The 17,262-nt window shown below is 41.5% G+C and overlaps 1 protein-coding gene across 4 annotated transcripts in view; it reads left to right on the plus strand.

Annotated features, from left to right (window-relative positions):
* fermt2 (FERM domain containing kindlin 2) overlaps positions 1–17,262 on the plus strand; it is a 144,520-nt gene that overhangs the window by 78,984 nt on the left and 48,274 nt on the right. For all 4 annotated transcript variants that reach the window (XM_070879200.1, XM_070879201.1, XM_070879202.1 and 1 more), the window contains 2 exons: positions 11–113; positions 1,827–1,934. In XM_070879200.1, the coding sequence (XP_070735301.1) occupies positions 11–113; positions 1,827–1,934 (211 nt within the window). The remainder of the gene's footprint in view (positions 1–10; positions 114–1,826; positions 1,935–17,262) is intronic.

Raw genomic sequence — 17,262 nt, forward strand, 5'->3', positions numbered from 1 at the left:
TTTCTTTTAGATGGCTAGATTCATCAAGGTCCCTGATGGAGCAAGATGTAAAAGACAATGAAGTATTAATGCTCCGATTCAAATATTACAGTTTCTTTGATTTAAATCCAAAGGTATGTTTTCACAAAAGTACATACCATTTTGAAAGACACTTTCCCTGCCCCATGCAGGTGTTTTTATTTTGTACTTCAATAGATATTTCAGGGCAGTAATGTAATGTGTTTTTCTGTACCATTTGAAAAGCCCATTAAAACTAGTCTGTACCAACTTATTTTGCACCAATATACTGAATAATATTAAGCAGATTCTCCATGTGAAAAGCACTGGAAGGTGTCTGGCAGTATTGCATGCTTGACCACGTCTTTGCGTACCATTTCCAATTCTGTACAAATATTCACGTTACACTTTATTAGCTATGCCACCCAGCACTTAATTATTTTGGCTAAGGTGTCTATAAAACACATATCTAACTGCTTCATAACATACTTAATAGTGATCAGAGTGGAAGGCACGAATAGGTGTTGCTCCGTTTTTTTGGAGTAACTTGGTTTTTCTGGCGTAACTTAAAAATTTCCCATTTTCCACCATCAATTTGCGCCAGTGTAAGTGAGTTAGTTACGTTTTTTTTTCTCAAAAGGGGGCGTTACCAGCCACCTAATGCCAATTCTGCCCATTTAGGCAACTTTGGCCAGCTAATAGTTACTCCAAATCTACTTAGGCCAGTGTATGTGGCCACTTCAGAAAGCCCTTGCAGAGAGTTAAGAAATCTGCGCAGGTAGATACATCTGAGGCCATTCGGCCTGGGATAGGGGTGGGTAGGGAAGCAGAGAGGACCTGCACCTAAAGCACCAAACCTTGGCAACAAAAAGTAATAAGCATTCAATAACAAATAAAAAATTGAAGTAAGTCCTACCTTCATCTTAAAACTCAGCCTGGGAAGGCAGCGGGCCAGCCGGTGTGGGAGGTCACTCGGCCAGGTCTCGGTGCAGGCAGGAGAACTGAATGCGCCTGCCTGGATGATTTCTATCAGTTCTCCTGGCCGCCTGCCCCTACCCCTGGCCGAGTGACCCCCCCCCCCCCCCCCGGTGCGATTTCTAAGATTAAAGTGATTAAAGCTTCAAATCTAATGGAACTAAGCAGTCCATGCAATTGCCACTCCATACCCCTACTCAACATTTGGCCGGCATCGGGTCCCACATACCGGTTGCAGCAAGACACGGAGAGGCTGGGGGCGAGGAGCTACTGCGCATGTGCAGACGTCCCGGCACTGTTTTTGGCGCAAGACGCTGGCTCCGCTCCCGACCATGCTGCACGACCACGGGGAGGAGGCCGGACAACGGCCAAAGTGGGAAGGAAATTTTTTGCCGCACTTCTGAACTGAGAAAAGCGGCGCATCTCCGTTAAGTGCGCCGAAAAACGGGCTGGGTGAAAATTGAGCCCAGAGTTCTGGACAATGTAGGCTCCAAGGATTAATCTGCTTTCACTACTTAAAGCTTTCTTGTTCAGTCTTTCTCTGCTCATTTCTGCTGTATTACACAGATCTATTTAAAGTACAAATCTTAGATTACAACACAACATTCGATTTTAAATATTTTATTTAAAATTAATATTTTTATGGCAGATAAATTTACAATGTGACTTAGTTTATTGTTGAAGAGCTGTTAAACCAGTAATTTGAGTATTGATCTTCAAAATATACCAAAAATTGTACTTTTGCTATCTGCAGTGACAGTTTTATTATATTTCTTTATACTTTGTGCTGTGACACAAGAACATTTTGTACAAGTTGACAGTTCTAAACATTTTGTTTTACTTCGAAATTTCAGTATGATGCAGTGAGAATCAACCAGCTTTTTGAACAAGCTAAATGGTGTATTCTTCTAGAAGAGATTGAATGCACAGAGGAGGAAATGATGATGTTTGCAGCTTTGCAAGTAAGTAAACAATGTCTGGATCTTTTGATAAATTCTGTTCTATAATTTCACTAAAACTACTGCATCAGATTCATTGTCACATAGAAAGTTTTGGTGCTGAGATCTGTTTGTCTAAACTCTGCATAGCTTCACCACACCAGCTATAAACAACTTCGGAGCATTTGAGAAGGGCAGAGGGCTGCATGATGTCATATGGCTGTAAGGGAGTAGGCGCTGTGCCCAGAATGCTATTGGGCAATTCTACATGTTCTATAAAGGCTTTTATGAGCACAAACACACTACAGAATGAGATCAGTTTTCTATTTTTAATGTATGCTTGAGCAAAACTTCTTTACATAATTCTTGAATGAGAAATTGATTTAATTATTGTGATTCCAGCTTTTTGTCTTCAATATATGCTGAAATATGAATTCTATATAGGACATCACTTTCAGACCATGTAGCTGGTGATATTCAATTGTTCAGTCAAATGCGTACCATTTAAGGTGGGATTCAGGCACAGCATTGCCTTCAGATTCTAGGATTGGTTGCCACAGTCTGATGTATAGCTGCTATCTCTGGGATTCTCACAAAGTAGAGGCACGTGCTTCTTCCACCCACCCACCCTTCCATGCAGATGCTGCTGAAAGAGGCTGGACTAGCAAGGTGACCTCAGCATACAGAGGATTTAGTTGAGGGTTTAGACATTAATGTGATACCAGATACATAAATAAACAAGCAGACGCTTGGTCCTGTCTGGACAACATCAGCACTTGCAGATGTGGTACTGGTGCTGTTGAAACTTCACCAACCTCTGCTCATCACCCCTCAGTGATTCAGGACCTTGGCAGGGGTAAGTCGTGTTTCTGGAGTGGGAACTTTGTGTCTACTTGGCTACTTTTATTTTGTGAGAAGCAGGTCTATAAAGATGGATGCAAATTTCCAAAATAATCAGTTGCTGGATTTTTTGGGGAACTGGAGTCAAGGCAACAGGACTGCTGGTTTCTCTCTGCTATCCTCCTTTCTGCTCTCCTCCCCCTTTCTAGTTTACCCTTAGTCTGAAAGTCTTCACAAGAAGTCTAAAGGGGAGGAAACAACATCACTTTTTTTCTATCCCTTGCTGGAAGAGGAAAACGTGATTGTTTAATCTTCTTTATTTCAGGATCTGCTACCTCCAATGGAGGCCAGAGTTTCCTGCAATCGGTTAGGACACTGCTCCTTTATATTCAGAACAGACTCTGAAACTTGGAATGTTTTTTGTGCTAAATGGAAACGGTGATCCATTGATATTGCGACAGTAATTATAACCTAGTCCCAATGATTTTGTTTTGCTTATAAATGCTGCTCAACCAAGGGCTTGCTCCTGGTTCAGTAAATGTTCATGTTGCAGTCTTGTATTTGCCAAGAATGGCAGTTGGTGACAATCCATTCATGTGAAGATATATGAACAATTCTTGAAAAGGTGGCCGTTAATTCCACCAGTTAGTGGTTAGTATCCAGCTACAGCAAGTGATTAGGAAGGCCAATGGAATCTTGGTCTTTATTGCAAAGGGGATGAGTATAAAAGCAGGGAAGTCTTGCTACAGCTATATAAGGTAATGGTGAGGCCACACCTGGAATACTGCGTGCAGTTTTGGTTTCCATATTTACAAAAGGATATATTTGCTTTGGAGGCAGTTCAGAGAAGGTTCACTAGATTGATACCAGGGATGAGGGGGTTGACTTATGAGGAAAGGTTGAGTAGATTGGGCTGCCACTTATTGGAATTCAGAAGAATGAGCGGTGATCTTATAGAAATGTTTAAGATTGAGGGGACTTGACAAGAGGGGGCAGAGAGGATGCTTCCACTGATGGGGGAGACTAGAACTAGAGGGCAAGATCTTAGAATAAGAGGTCGCCCATTTAAAACTGAGATGAGGAGAAATTTCTTCTCGGGGTTGTAAATCTCTGCAATTCGCTGCCTCAGAGAGCTGTGGAAGCTGGGACATTGAATAAATTTAAGACCGAAATAGACAATTTCTTAAACGATAAGTGGTTATGGGGAGTGGGTGGGGAATGGAGCTGAGTCCATGATCAGATCAGCCATGATCTTATTAAATGGTGGAGCAGGCTTGAGGGGCTGTATGGCCTACTCCTCCTATTTCTTATCTTACGTTATTAACCTTGCTCTGAGTGATGATTCTTATTGTGTCTTGCACTTAATCTGTTTGTTTCAGTGCAAATGGTTTGTGACTGTCATATTTTGTGATTTATTTTGTTTTGTACATGGTTCAGGCAAGTTCCTGTACTTCATCATTTGCTGGAGCATAGCTTGCATTTCCAATGTCAACATTTTATCAGTCATCTTGCATTTTAGTGAATAACATCATATCAACAGTAGATAACTTTGTTAATGCTGATCTATCACAGCCAGAAAACCAGAATTATGTCAATCTGACTGGCAGAAAGGTACAATGACAGCAGTATATACACTTGACTAGCAGTTGATTTTGGATGTTCTAGCATCTGTTTTGTCCTAACATTAGAAATATTTGATGCAATTTTCAAAGTTGCTACTCATTCTAACAGACACTGAAAATGCAATTTTTGCACTAGTACCTTGCTTGAGAAGGGTTCTCATCGCTGTGCATTTAGGTGTCAATTGGTAGTATAATTTCAGCTAAAATACCAATTTGTGCTGATGTACACTTGAAAATGCATCAAACACAAGTGCAACCATATAACTACACCCTTGTATTCTACATAAAGGTAGATTTGATAAAGTGCACAGATAAATCGCTTCTTCCTGTGGGCACCAGGTCTAAAAAGTAGTAGTTGGAAAAAACCCATTGTCAAATTGTATTTCCATTTGGCAGAGGAAAACTACTCAATAGACTGATGAATCAAGCAAATGTAAGTCTAAGAGCTTGTTGGCCTGGGGCAAGTGCATTAGTATTATGTATCACAGAAGACCAGATTAAAATATCATTTTGGCCAAATTCACATTGCAACTTTTTCCAGATAGCAGATTTGCATTGTGTAAAGCATTGGGGAGGGGTAAATTTTGCTAGGTCCTGTAAGTCTAGCTGATGAGTAGCGGGTTCACTTCAGTTCGTTCATATGTGCCCCCTGTTGTTTTCTTGTGCATTTTCCTCTGATGCATGATCACAGTGAAAAAGGAGAGACAAAAAAAACTTTCAAAATTTGGTGAGATGTAATTCTCCCTTCCTCATTTAGATCTGCCTGTGCCATGCCACCTATGACCAAGAAAGCAGTTGCTTCAGTCCATTGCTCTGCCTGTCTTATTTTGACACCGGCAGCTAAGAAGTGTGAGTGCAACTTCAATAACTGTTCACTTCTGCTTGCTGTCTGAGGGCAATATCTAGCCATTGCTTGGCAGCTCGCTACAACAGTGCTGCTCAGATCAAAAACTCTTTGGGCAGCTCATAATTAGCACACACACTCTTATGGTTGGGGAATTGGTTCTTTACCGAAGCTATGCCAAGCTCCACACCAAGGCTACAGCATTTCCTGTGGAGAAGTAGGATTGGGGGCAGGGAGTGGTTCAAATTGGGAAAGATGAATTGTTCCTAGGTAGTGTGTAGTGCCTCCTTGCAGCCAGCTCCAAGAGGCCGAGGTGGAGGTCTGGGAGCAAGTTGACTGTTTCCAGTCGTAGAAATGTTGGCCAGCAATGGCTGAACAAAATCATTTAAAAGAAATAGAACTTTGATGTGGAGGTTCAATGCTGTGAGTTTCTGTCACACCATTTCATGGTGCCATGTTGGTGTTATAGCTCATTCTTCTAATTCTGAGCTGTATAGATACCACAGTAACTGTTCTGTTTTTCCAGGAAGTATAAGAGGACAATTAATTTTGTCATTTCATCAAACTGGAGGAGGAAAGAAATTCTCCGGACAGGATTTGTTTGTCTTGGGAGATTTTCAAATACACATACTTGCCATTGAATCACTGAATATAAATACATTTGCTGCAATAAATTTATTTGGCTTGAATTTTATTCACTCAATTGCCATATAAAGATTTCTAATTTGCAACTGAAACTACACTGTTTAATATATCTCCACACTTTCTTGAACATCCTTTTTTAAAGTGACTTCTAAGTAATTCAGCATATTAATGATTTTTTCTGTGTTGTACAGAAAGACTTGCATTGAAAGTACCTTTCACACAGGACTTCCCAAAGTGCTTTACAGCCAAGAAGTGCTTTTAAAGTGTAGTCACTGCTGTAATGTAGGAAAGTGCAACAGCCAATTTGCGCACTAAGCTCCCACAAACCGCACTGATGACCAGATAATCTGTTTTTGTGATGTTGGTTGAGGGATTAAATGTTGGTCAGGACACCAGGCATATCTTCCCTGCTCTTTGAAATAGTGCCATGGGATCTTTCGTGCCACCCGAGAGGGCAGGCGGGTTTAACCTCTTCATCTGAAAAACGGCACTTCCGACAGTACAGCTCTCCCTCAGCACTGCACGGAGTGTCAGCCTAAATTTTAGTGCTCCAGTGTATGGAGTGGGACTTGAATCCACTACTGTCTGACTCGGACGAGAGTGCCACCCACTAAGTCACGGCTGACGCAATGAGTGTTGAACTAGTCTGTCTTGATAATACAGATTTTAAAATTTTCTACAAAGCAGGCTTTTACTTCACAATGTCTGGGTGCTTACTTAAACCAGTGGTGTCCTAATGATCTAATAACCCATTCTGTATTGGTAGAAAATAATGGGCTTCATGGAATAATACAGCACAGAGGACCACTTGGCCCTTCATGTCAGCTCTCTGAAAGAGCTATCCAATTAGTCCCACTCCCCTGTTCTTTCCTCATAGCCCTGAAAATGTTTCCTTTTCAAATATTCATCCAATTCCCATTTGAAAGTTACTAGTGAATCTGCTTCTACCACTCCAGGTCATATTGCGCTGTGTGAATAAACGTCTCCTTATCTCCCCTGAATCTTTTTTCTTCCTTCCTTTTCCTCTTTCTCTCTTTTTTTTCTTTCTCTCTTTTTCTCTCTCTCTCCCTTTTTCTCTTTTCTCTCCTTTTTTTCTTTTTTTTCTTCTTTTTTTCTTCCTTTTTTCTTCTTCCCTTCTTCTTCCCTTTTTCTTTTTCTTTTTCTTTTTCTTTTTCTTTTTTTTCTTTTTTCTTTTTTCTTTTTCTTCTTCTTCTTCTTTTTCTTTTTCTTTTTCTTTTAAATCTGTGTCCTCTGGTTACCAACCCTCCTGCCAGTGAAAATAGTTTCTCCTTATTTATTCTATCAAAACACTTTTTTATTAAATCTACCCTTAACCTCCTCTACTCTAAGACCAACAATCCCAGATTCTCCAGTCTTTCTAAATAACCGACGTCCCTCATCCCTAGTATCATTCTAGTAAATCTCCTCTACCCTTTCCGAAGCCTTGATGTCCTTCCTAAAGTGTGGTGTTCAGAATTGAACACAATACTTCAGCTGAGTTCTAACTGGTGATTTATGAAGATTTATCGTAACTTCCTTACTTTTGTACACTCTGCCTCTATTTATAAAGCCCAGATTTATGACAAAATATAGAATTTTATAAAAATGAGAAAACAAGACTAAGGTGTACTATTAGACTGTGATGAGGGGAATGGATGTAGTCCCGCAAGATGCATATAGACTGTTTACTTCTAATCTACATAAATGGCTTGGATACCAAAACTAACTACAATAATGATCTAACCGAGTAAGCAAAATAAATTGAGCATGCACATGGCAAATTAAATTGAAGACTGACAAATGTAATTACGCATGGGTTATAAAATGGGAGATACAAGGTTACAGAGAAATGAACTGAATTAACACAATGATATTTAGAATGGGACCTAGATGGAGCATTTTTAATGACTGCACAATGTAGCAAAACAGTTTCCTTTTTTTTGAGATAATAAATGCAGTCTTACATCACTGGGAAGATAGAATGCAAGTCTACAGAAGTTATGCTAAAAATTTGTAATGCACTGGTCAGTTCACGCTGATAATGCTGTTTTGTTTCGGTCACAACAGATTAGAATTCCTTTGTATTAAAGTGTAGAAATTGTACAGATGCAAAATAATACCGATCTCAAATGTAAAGATGTGCTATTGAAAAAAGATTGGGCAAGTTTAAATTTTTAGAAACTAGAACGATTGCAGTCAAGTGTGGTAAACCCAGATGATTGCTTCAAAGCAAGAGCTTTTGAGCATAAATGGAAATTTGTGAAAAATAAATTTAGAAGACATGCCTTCAAAAACAACTTTTTATTTGGTGATGAATAGAGTAATCGAATGAATCAAGATACTTGTGGGTTATTTAAAATAAAATTAAACACTAAGGAGAATTCATGTTCATAGAATCATTGGTTACAGCATGGAAGAAGGCCATTCGGCCCATCAAGCCCGTGCTGACTCTCAGCTAGTTCCCCTCTTCTGCGCTTTACCTGTATCCCTGGCTTTTTTCCTTCAGATACTTATCCAACTTCCTTTTTTGAAAGATAAAATTGAGTCTGTCTCCACCACCCTTTTCTGGCCGTGCATTCCAGATCTTAGCCACTCGCTGCGTTTTTTTCTTGCATCGTCTTTGGTTCTTTTGCCAATCACCTTAAATCTGTGACCTCTGGTTGTTAACCCTTCTGCCAATGGGTACAATTTCTCGCTATCTACTCTGTCCAAGCCCCTCTGTTCTGGAGAGATATGCGTTGGTGTACCAGGTAGCTTTTCCACATCCATGACTTTCCTTTTATTCTGTGGCATAAGTGGTTATATGATTCATTTTATTCTGTTTCTTCATCTAATTGTGATTAAGCTGAAGCTTTTAAATTTTTTGTCAATTGGGTGTCTGACACATGTGGAAACAGCACACCAAATTTGACTCCAAATCAATCTACTGAGAAATCCATACCAGTACAGTTTTTGCTTGCCCAATAAGGAAAGTGCAAATCACTTGCCCAGAACTAGAGTGCTTGGGAGCAGGTTGGTAGAATCAAGGTTTAATCAAGTAGTTACTCATCTGACAACTGGCAAATGAGTTTCAATACTGTTCCAGGTCCCGGTTACTTTGGTGCTGGCATGGACTGGTTGAGCCGAATGGCCTGTTTCTGTGTCCTATATCCTATGTACATTTGCTGGACATTTTCATCAAATTCTATTGATTCTTTTTTCCTGTGCAATTCATTCAGATTTGCATCAATAATATATGGTAGATTTTTGAGCATAACTTGTATCCTTCCTCTGGGCCACAAAATTTTGATGCTACGTTTTTGCGGAGTACAAGAAGCATCCTGCCCAACTTCTGACTTTTGAGTCTATTAAATGATTTGCTTATGTGACCATGCAAGAGCTACAGTGCAGTAGAAAAGCATAACATTGTTTAATAAACTGAAGTGCATGACAGTCAAGATGATGTGATTTTCAGCTGAATTCAGGAAAATAAATAGTCACATGTATATGGCACCAAATCACATCCTCTGAATGTTCCAAAGTGATAAATTACATCAGCAAAGTCACTTTTTTGTAGGAAAATGTAGCAGTTAATCTGGTTTTGGTGGAATTGATTGAGGATGGAATGTTAGCTCGGACGGTGGGAGAACTCTGCTCTTCGAATAGTGTCGTTAGATATATTATGTACACTTGAACAGGCAAATAGATTCTAAGTTTAACATCTCATCTAAAAGATGGCACTTCCAACCATGGAACATTACTTGGTAATGCAGTTCCCTGCAAGGGGGCAAGAAAATGATTGAACCTGCATGGTCCTAAACACTGGATTGGAGCCTGCGCTGTTTAAAACTAAATATTTGCACATCCTGGGTTCAACCCTTAAATGCCTTCTGTCGTGAAGGGATTAATTTTTAAATTGAATATACTTCACTAATGAGTATGTCGAAGGTTGTATTTCTTGCACCTATCAAACACCATGGTTATCACTAAAGCACTTTTTAATGTGACGCTGATCCTATTTGGATACTTAGTTCAACTTAAATGATGCCAACTTACTTTCTATGTTCAGTCCCAATTAGTATGCATTTGAGGGTTTCTAAAAGCATTTTTACTGTTCAAGTGAAAAGCTTGAATTTAATTTACCCAAATCAAAATGATATTTGCATATCTGTGATCACTAAATGAGATGTCTCCATTGATGATCTTGCCATGATGATGTGACCATGCGATACTGATCAATTAGCACTTCATTGCATCCTCTGTTGGTATACTAGGCCCTGAAATTCTATGCCCTCCTTAGTATTTTTTTTCCATGTAAAATGAGGATGTCCTTTTTTATTTTGGGCAGCAGCTGTTTCTGCTGGTCTTCTGGCTCAAAAAAGATTGCGTGCACATTTCCAAATGTGATTTGTCCCTTCCTGAGACCTGCTTACTGAGTTTCAAGCCACCTAATTTGATTGTATTTAAGTGAGCCTGCAGCCCTAAATTTTCTAGTGTTGCACTCTCAATGCACAAGGGATAAGTTAAATGTGAAGTACAATTTTGCAGCTGTTGCTAGGATTACTGCGACCGGCAGAAATGAGGATTTTTTTTTAGCCTGAATATTACTGAAAGTTTAGTGATTTACAGCAGCTGGGAATTACTGTTTTTTTTTTTTGCTGGAGCTATTTGCCAACATGTCCTTGGATATGCTTCTGAGACTAGCGCACCTTTTCACGTAATTACATACGCATGTGCAGAGTCTCTGGAGTGGGTATGGCCTGCCCTATTTACACACCTTCGTATCCATTATCATCTACTAGGAGAGGATGGAGGAGCAGAGTTTCAGACTGCATTCAAGCAGAATGCATGTCACCAAAAAGTACCCCTCCATCGCCAAAAAGAATATATGGGCAGCCAACATTGAAATAGAATTTTAGGGCCCAAGTTTCCACACGATAAAAAAAACGGGCGCCCCTCCGAGCTGGGCGCCCGTTTTTCGCGCCTAAAACGGCGCCGGAAAAAACGCGCGATTCTGGAGCGCCCTGCAGCTCCTTGTCTGTTTGGCGTGGCGCCCGGGGGCGGAGCCTACACTCGCGCCAATTTTGTAAGTGGGAGGGGGCGGGTACCATTTAAATTAGTTATTTTCCTGCCGGCAACGCTGTGCGTTGGAGCGTTCGCTCGCGCGCAGTGTGAAGGAAACATTGGCACTCGCCCATTTTTTGTAGTTCTTTGTAGCTGTTTAATTTTTGAACATTTTTTAATAAAAGCACATTGCCATCAGCACTGAGACTTCTTGCAGCCTTCTCCCTGTCTCCTTCCCCCCCCTGCGGGAACGAATGGCTGTTTCCTTCCCCACCCTCCACGGGAACGGACGGCTGCCTCCTCCTCCCTCCCCCCCCCCCCCCCCCCCTCCCTCCCTCCCGCTCTGCGGGAACGAACGCCTGCAGCATTCTCTGGCTGAAGCACTTTCACACAGGTAGGAAGATGGTTTATTTAATCTTTTCTTTGCTTATAAATGTTTATTCAGGTTGGATTTAATTGTATGATATTTGTAGAAGTATAAATAAGGATTTATTGTAGAATTTAATGACTTCCCTTTCTCCCCGCCCCCCCCCCCCCCCCCCCCCCACCTCGTTCTGGACGCCTAATTTGTAACCTGCGCCTGATTTTTTTAATGTGCAGACAAGGTTTTTTCAGTTCTACAAAAATCTTCACTTGCTCCATTCTAAGTTAGTTTGGAGTATGTTTTCACTGGAAACTTTCAAATCAGGTGTCAGTGGCTGGACACTCCCTCTTTTGAAGAAAAAATTCTGTTCCAAAGTGGAACTGTTCTACCTGCCTAGAATTGCGATTTCTAAGATAGTCCGTTCTCCACCAGTTGCTCCTAAAAATCAGGCGCAAATCATGTGGAAACTTGGGCCCTTAGTGAGGAGGCAAGTATCAGATTGGGCTTCAGCAAAAAAGCAATAGTGAAGCTTACTACATGAGGATCTCCAGCCATGATCATCTGCCTGCACTGCTCTGTCTGTGACTATGAAGGGGTGATGACCACAATCAACTTTTATGGTATCTGGTCAATTTGGGCAGCCACAAGGATCTCTAATATCAGCCAGGGTGCAGTATTTGCATGCATTTATCAGTTGACTGCTCTTGTGCTATAGTGGCCTCCCCTCGCAGTTCCAAGTTTAACTCTCATCAAGTCTCGTTCACCCATCCCATCACCCCTGTGCTCGCTAACCTACATGGCTCCCGATGCCTCAATTTTAAAATTCTCATCCTTGTTTTCAAATCCCACTATGGCCTCTCTCTTCCCTATCTCGGTAACCTTCTCCTACCCTACAATCCTCTGCAGTATCTGCACACCTCCAATTCTGTCCTCTTTGCGCATTCCCAATTTTAATTGCTCCACCATTGGCTGCCGTGCTTTCAGCTGCCTCGGCCCTAAACTCTGGAATTCCCGCTCTGCCTCTCTGTACCTTTTAAGACGCCTGTTTCAACCCAAGCTTTTGGTCACCTGTCTATTACCTCATGTAGCTGTGTCAAATTTTGTTTGATAACACTCCTCTGAATCACCTTGAGACGTTTTACTACATAAACGAGTTATATAAATGCAAGTTGTTTGCTCTTTGACGGGCACTGCTGACTACATCTGGTGCTGCCCCACCCTGTGCTACTGGCATGGTTCTCTAAGGGGACAGGCCAGCACCTGACATGCAGCTATCCTGAGAAATAGCAATCTCTCTTGGGTGAGGTTCAGCCATTGCCATTCCACTGAGCCCTGAACCTGCGTTCCCATTGATTAATGGGCTGGCTAGTCTGATGGCATCTATCTTATCCTGACAGCCCTGAGAGATAGCAGTCTGCATCCTGCTGGAAGCTGGTCTGCAAGGTACTGTCTATTCTGTTCTAGGATAGTAGTCTGTGTTTCCATGGAGGTGGAGACACAGACTGGCCCCTGATTGCTTCTTGGGTAAAGGTTTGCTGCAATGTCCACTAAAACTGCCACATGCTCCATTGATGCCTGCAACGAGGAAAACTGTTGCCCGATGTTGGTGCTAATGAGGGCAGTAGGTTCTGCAGTCTTCAATTGCTAATGCCATTAGCTCCATGGCATGCTCCTCGTAGTGGGAGAGCTCCTTAATGTCTGATGCCCTCTCCAATGACCTGCCTCTCTGGCAAGGTACGCAAGTTTGAATGAATTGGGTGAATGTTAGCAATTGAACACTATCTCCCATCAAACAGCTGATGTAATGGATCTGCTGGTATCACCATATTGAAGTGGAGGGAGGAGTTTTTACAGTTATGCATGCAAGAAATTGCTGTTGGGGGAGATGCTGATCCATATACAGTTAAGATCCCAAGTTAATGCCCCCCCTTAACTAGAGTGGGGTGTGATGGTTGTGCAACTCTTAAGTTTAGAGGCTGAAGAGCATACTGGTGCCATGAGTTTCCAAGGGAGAAAAGGGAGTGGTGCTGCGTTGCCTTCTCTGCTCTAGTCAAATCATTTATCTTTTAGCAGCACTGGTCTGCAGTTCTGGGGATGAGAGTTGGCATTCAGTGCTCGTGTCACCTCTCTCCCATGACATGAGATTTTTTTTGTTTAGATTTCCCCCCTTTCCTCTGTTCTGTCTCCTTAACGAGAGTTTAGAAGTCTGTCTCACTAAAATTGTGAACACTCTCCCTCCACCTTACCATCCATTTATCCCTCTTTTTCAGCTGTTTGTGCCAAGTGCTCCAATGGCAGACATTCTTGAAAATAGGGACAAAAATACACATCAGCCACCCCATGACCGTGAACGGTGTGATTCTGACACTGGTACTCAACAACTGCAACCCTAGCCTACTGCTGCAATCTTCAGCCTGAATTACTTTTTAATTTCCAAGCGCCCTAGCAAATTCCCATTTAACACAGTATTTGCACCAGTGGATATGCAGATCAGATGACACACAATTCTAGTGGATTCAGCTCTGCAGAGCACTGATGGGTACAACCCATGATTCACTGGCACAACTGACTGTGTGGACTCTCAGAACCATAGAATTGTGAATGCCAGAAGGAAATATGTTTATATTAATAGCTGTACACTTTGGGTAGAGTTGAGTATATTACGGGAAGATAATTACTGCTCCACACCTAAAGTTGCGCAAACATTTTCTGTATCTACTACCATGTATGTCAGGACATGTACAGTGTTTAAAATGTGGCTTTTGATATATTTTATGATCTAAATTTAAAGAATTTCTCATTTCTTAAAACAATTAGGAGTGGGTCAAAATCCTCATCCTCACTGCTAGATACTGCTCATTGGTGCAGTAGTTTGTCTGCTTGCAAGCTTCTGCTGCTCTTAGTCTTGTAAGTTCACTTACCTTTTTCTCCCTTATGTGGGATAAGCGAGGGAGCCAACCATACCCTTTTGAAGCCTTTAAATAAGCTTCGCTTCAGTTTACAAAGAGATCCAATGGACCTCTTCAGCACTTTTAAAACTAGCTGTGACACTGTATTGGAGTTATGCCACCTTCATGGCATCTTGCATCATTCCCATCTAGAGTTGGGAAATACAAAAAAGATGCCAGAAGTCTGCAGCTGGTCAGTCAACATCTGTAAAGAAAAAGGACTGGTTAATTCTTCAGGTGCATACTCTTCATCCAAACTCGAGACCAATAGATCAGCCAGCATCTTAGTAAGCTGGGGAGCAAAGAGAGCAGCGATGGGAAATCTGCTGATTGGCAATCACTGTGAAACATGTGCAGATGGCTTCAAAGAAAACTGTTGGGATGATGTACATTATCAATGAAGTGAAGGAAAAATCTAAGAACCAAAGAATGTCCACATTTTAGAGTGTGAAAAATCATGCAAGAGGTGTATACAAAGGAGTTGTACTGTCATTTTCACGTTGCTACAAAGTGGAAACTGCTGCAGTGACCAATGGCACCATAATTGCAACCTTAGTTTGGGATGTGTGACTCATAGCCACAAAACTGCTTCCGAGCATTCATTTCTGAAGCATGGAATTACATTTGCTGAACCAAACAAAAATCATTCATTCTTTAGATAGATTAATTTAAATTATAATTAATTGAGGTTGTATTACAAGCAATTATAGATATTTCCCCACCACCTTCCACCCCCAAACGGTTAACAAAACTGAATGCCTGGGACATTAATAGTTTAAAATTTCAATATGAACATTGTAGTTCTGTACATTTTGTATTTGGCTACAGTCTTAAAGTTGGCAGATATGAATGCAGTAGTTTTAAAATGGAAAACTGGGTTCTAGACGTGCTTGTAAATATTTGCATTGAAAGGTGAGAAGTCCATTTAACTTTGTGTATACATTGACTGGTAATGCAGCTGAATAAATATTCTGATTTATGCAGTAGATAGGTGCAGATTAAGTTGAAGCTTTCATTTATTTTTTAAGTTACAGCAACAGTGTAAGAATGGTGAGAGTTTGACTATGATGAACATTTTGGCTCATTTCCTTAACTGCTTTGATTTGTCTGAACCAATTCTAGCTTTCATTCCTATTTCAGCAATGCAAAATGGCAACACATCTATAATTGAAACTAAACCACAAATAAAAATAACATACTTAGACTTTTATAAATGGTGTATAAGCTCCACTCTTATGTCCAGCTCTGTTCCATTCTTGCCTATCTCAGCATAACTGGCGCTCCCTATGATTTCACCTCCTAAGTTCCTCAAGGATCTATTTTCTTTCTCTTCCAAAGACTGTACATTGGAGTTATCATACACAGGCATGGGGCCAGCTTCCATATGTATGCCAACTAGTTGGACCTCTCCACCACCACCTCAGCCATCTGGGTCCTACTCTCTGGAATTCATTCTCTAAACCTCTCCACATTATTCTTGTAAAAACATCAATACCTAGCTCTTCAACCAAAACTTTGGGGTCAAGTTTCAGCCTGAGTTGCTCCTATTTTTTTTGGAGCAACTGGTTTAGAATGGAGTATCTCAGAAATTGCAATTCTCGGTTTGCTCCAGTTCTAGTCAGATAGAATAGTTTCATTTTGGAACAGATTTTTTTTCAAAAGGGGGCGTGTCCAGCCACTTACGCCTGTTTTGAAAGTTTAGGCAGTGAAAACTTACTCCAAACTAACTTAGAATGGAGTAAGTGTAGATTTTTGTACGCTCAGAAAAACCTTGCCTACACTTTAGAAATCAGGTGTAGGTTACAAATCGGGGAAAGGGAAGTAATTAAATTTTACAAGCATTCAACAGTCTTACTTATACAAATAAAGAGCCATCCTGAATAAAAAATTATAAACAAAGCAAATATAAAATATTGAATATTCCTACCTGTGAAGCAGCAGCCTTCGAGCTGCGGTGCTTCAGGCAGGTCTTCCATGTCGGAGACAGGGGCGGCGTCAATGGCTGACGGCGACCGAAGACACAGCAAGCAGCCTTCGAGCTGCGAGGGAAGCTGAGGCCATTCGGCCAGGGGACAGGGAGAGGCAGCTAAATAGCCAGTTTGAAACTTGAGTATGTAATTGAAGAATGGGTGCTGCATTGTCAACGCCATGGATTATGCAATGGTTCGCCAGCAATTCATTGCATAGGAGAGAATTGATTAGAGCTCACCGCACCAGGAATGTCATAGCCCGTAGGCTAATGGGCAGGAGACCTTACCCACGTCAGCAATATCAAGCCAGGCGCTCGTATTTTGGTGCTTCGAAGTCTAAAAGTGGCACTTTTATGCGACCTCTGTTGCTGGTATCTAGCTCCTGCCATCTCTGCTCAATGACATTGACTAATATCTCCACTTCCTCAAAAGAAATTCTTTGTTCTTGGTGGACGTTGTTCCATTGCTGTATTGAATTGACACTCTTTTCAAAACACAGTCCTTATTTTGCATGCATCTATGCAGCACCTGTTCTGGAAGTTTAGCAGTGAAAAGCAGCACTCACTGATTTCAGCAGGTGATTTCTTCAACAGTGCTGCTAAAAGCACTCCATCAGACACCAAAATTCAAACTCAAGCCTTTCCAGAGGTCCACGAGACAAATCAGCACTTTTCTTCAAGTTCCTTTAAAAACGGCCGAGTGCCAATGTTTCTGGGCTACCGTGCGTGCGCGCTCCAACATGCACGCACAGGGTTGCCGGTACGACGTTCTCTCATTTGACTTAGCCCCGTCCCCTGCACTTGTAGAATCGGCGCGACTCTGGCTCTGCCTCCTGCTGATGTTTGCGCACCGCGCTGAGCTCCAAGGGACCCAGAGAGCCCGAGAATTGCACGGTACATTTTTGTTGTGCTTTGACGCGAAAAATGGGCGTCCATGTCGGCGGCGCGGCCCGAAACTTGACCCCTTAGTCCCTAATCTCTCTCCTCTTGGCCTATCTGTGAAGCCTGCATTACAGATACCATGGGTGGAATTTTAAGTTGCTCACCCGTCTGGAATTTGAGACACCGACAGACACT

The sequence above is a fragment of the Pristiophorus japonicus genome, chromosome 4 (genome assembly GCF_044704955.1).
Source record: "Pristiophorus japonicus isolate sPriJap1 chromosome 4, sPriJap1.hap1, whole genome shotgun sequence".
Taxonomy (NCBI): domain Eukaryota; kingdom Metazoa; phylum Chordata; class Chondrichthyes; family Pristiophoridae; genus Pristiophorus; species Pristiophorus japonicus.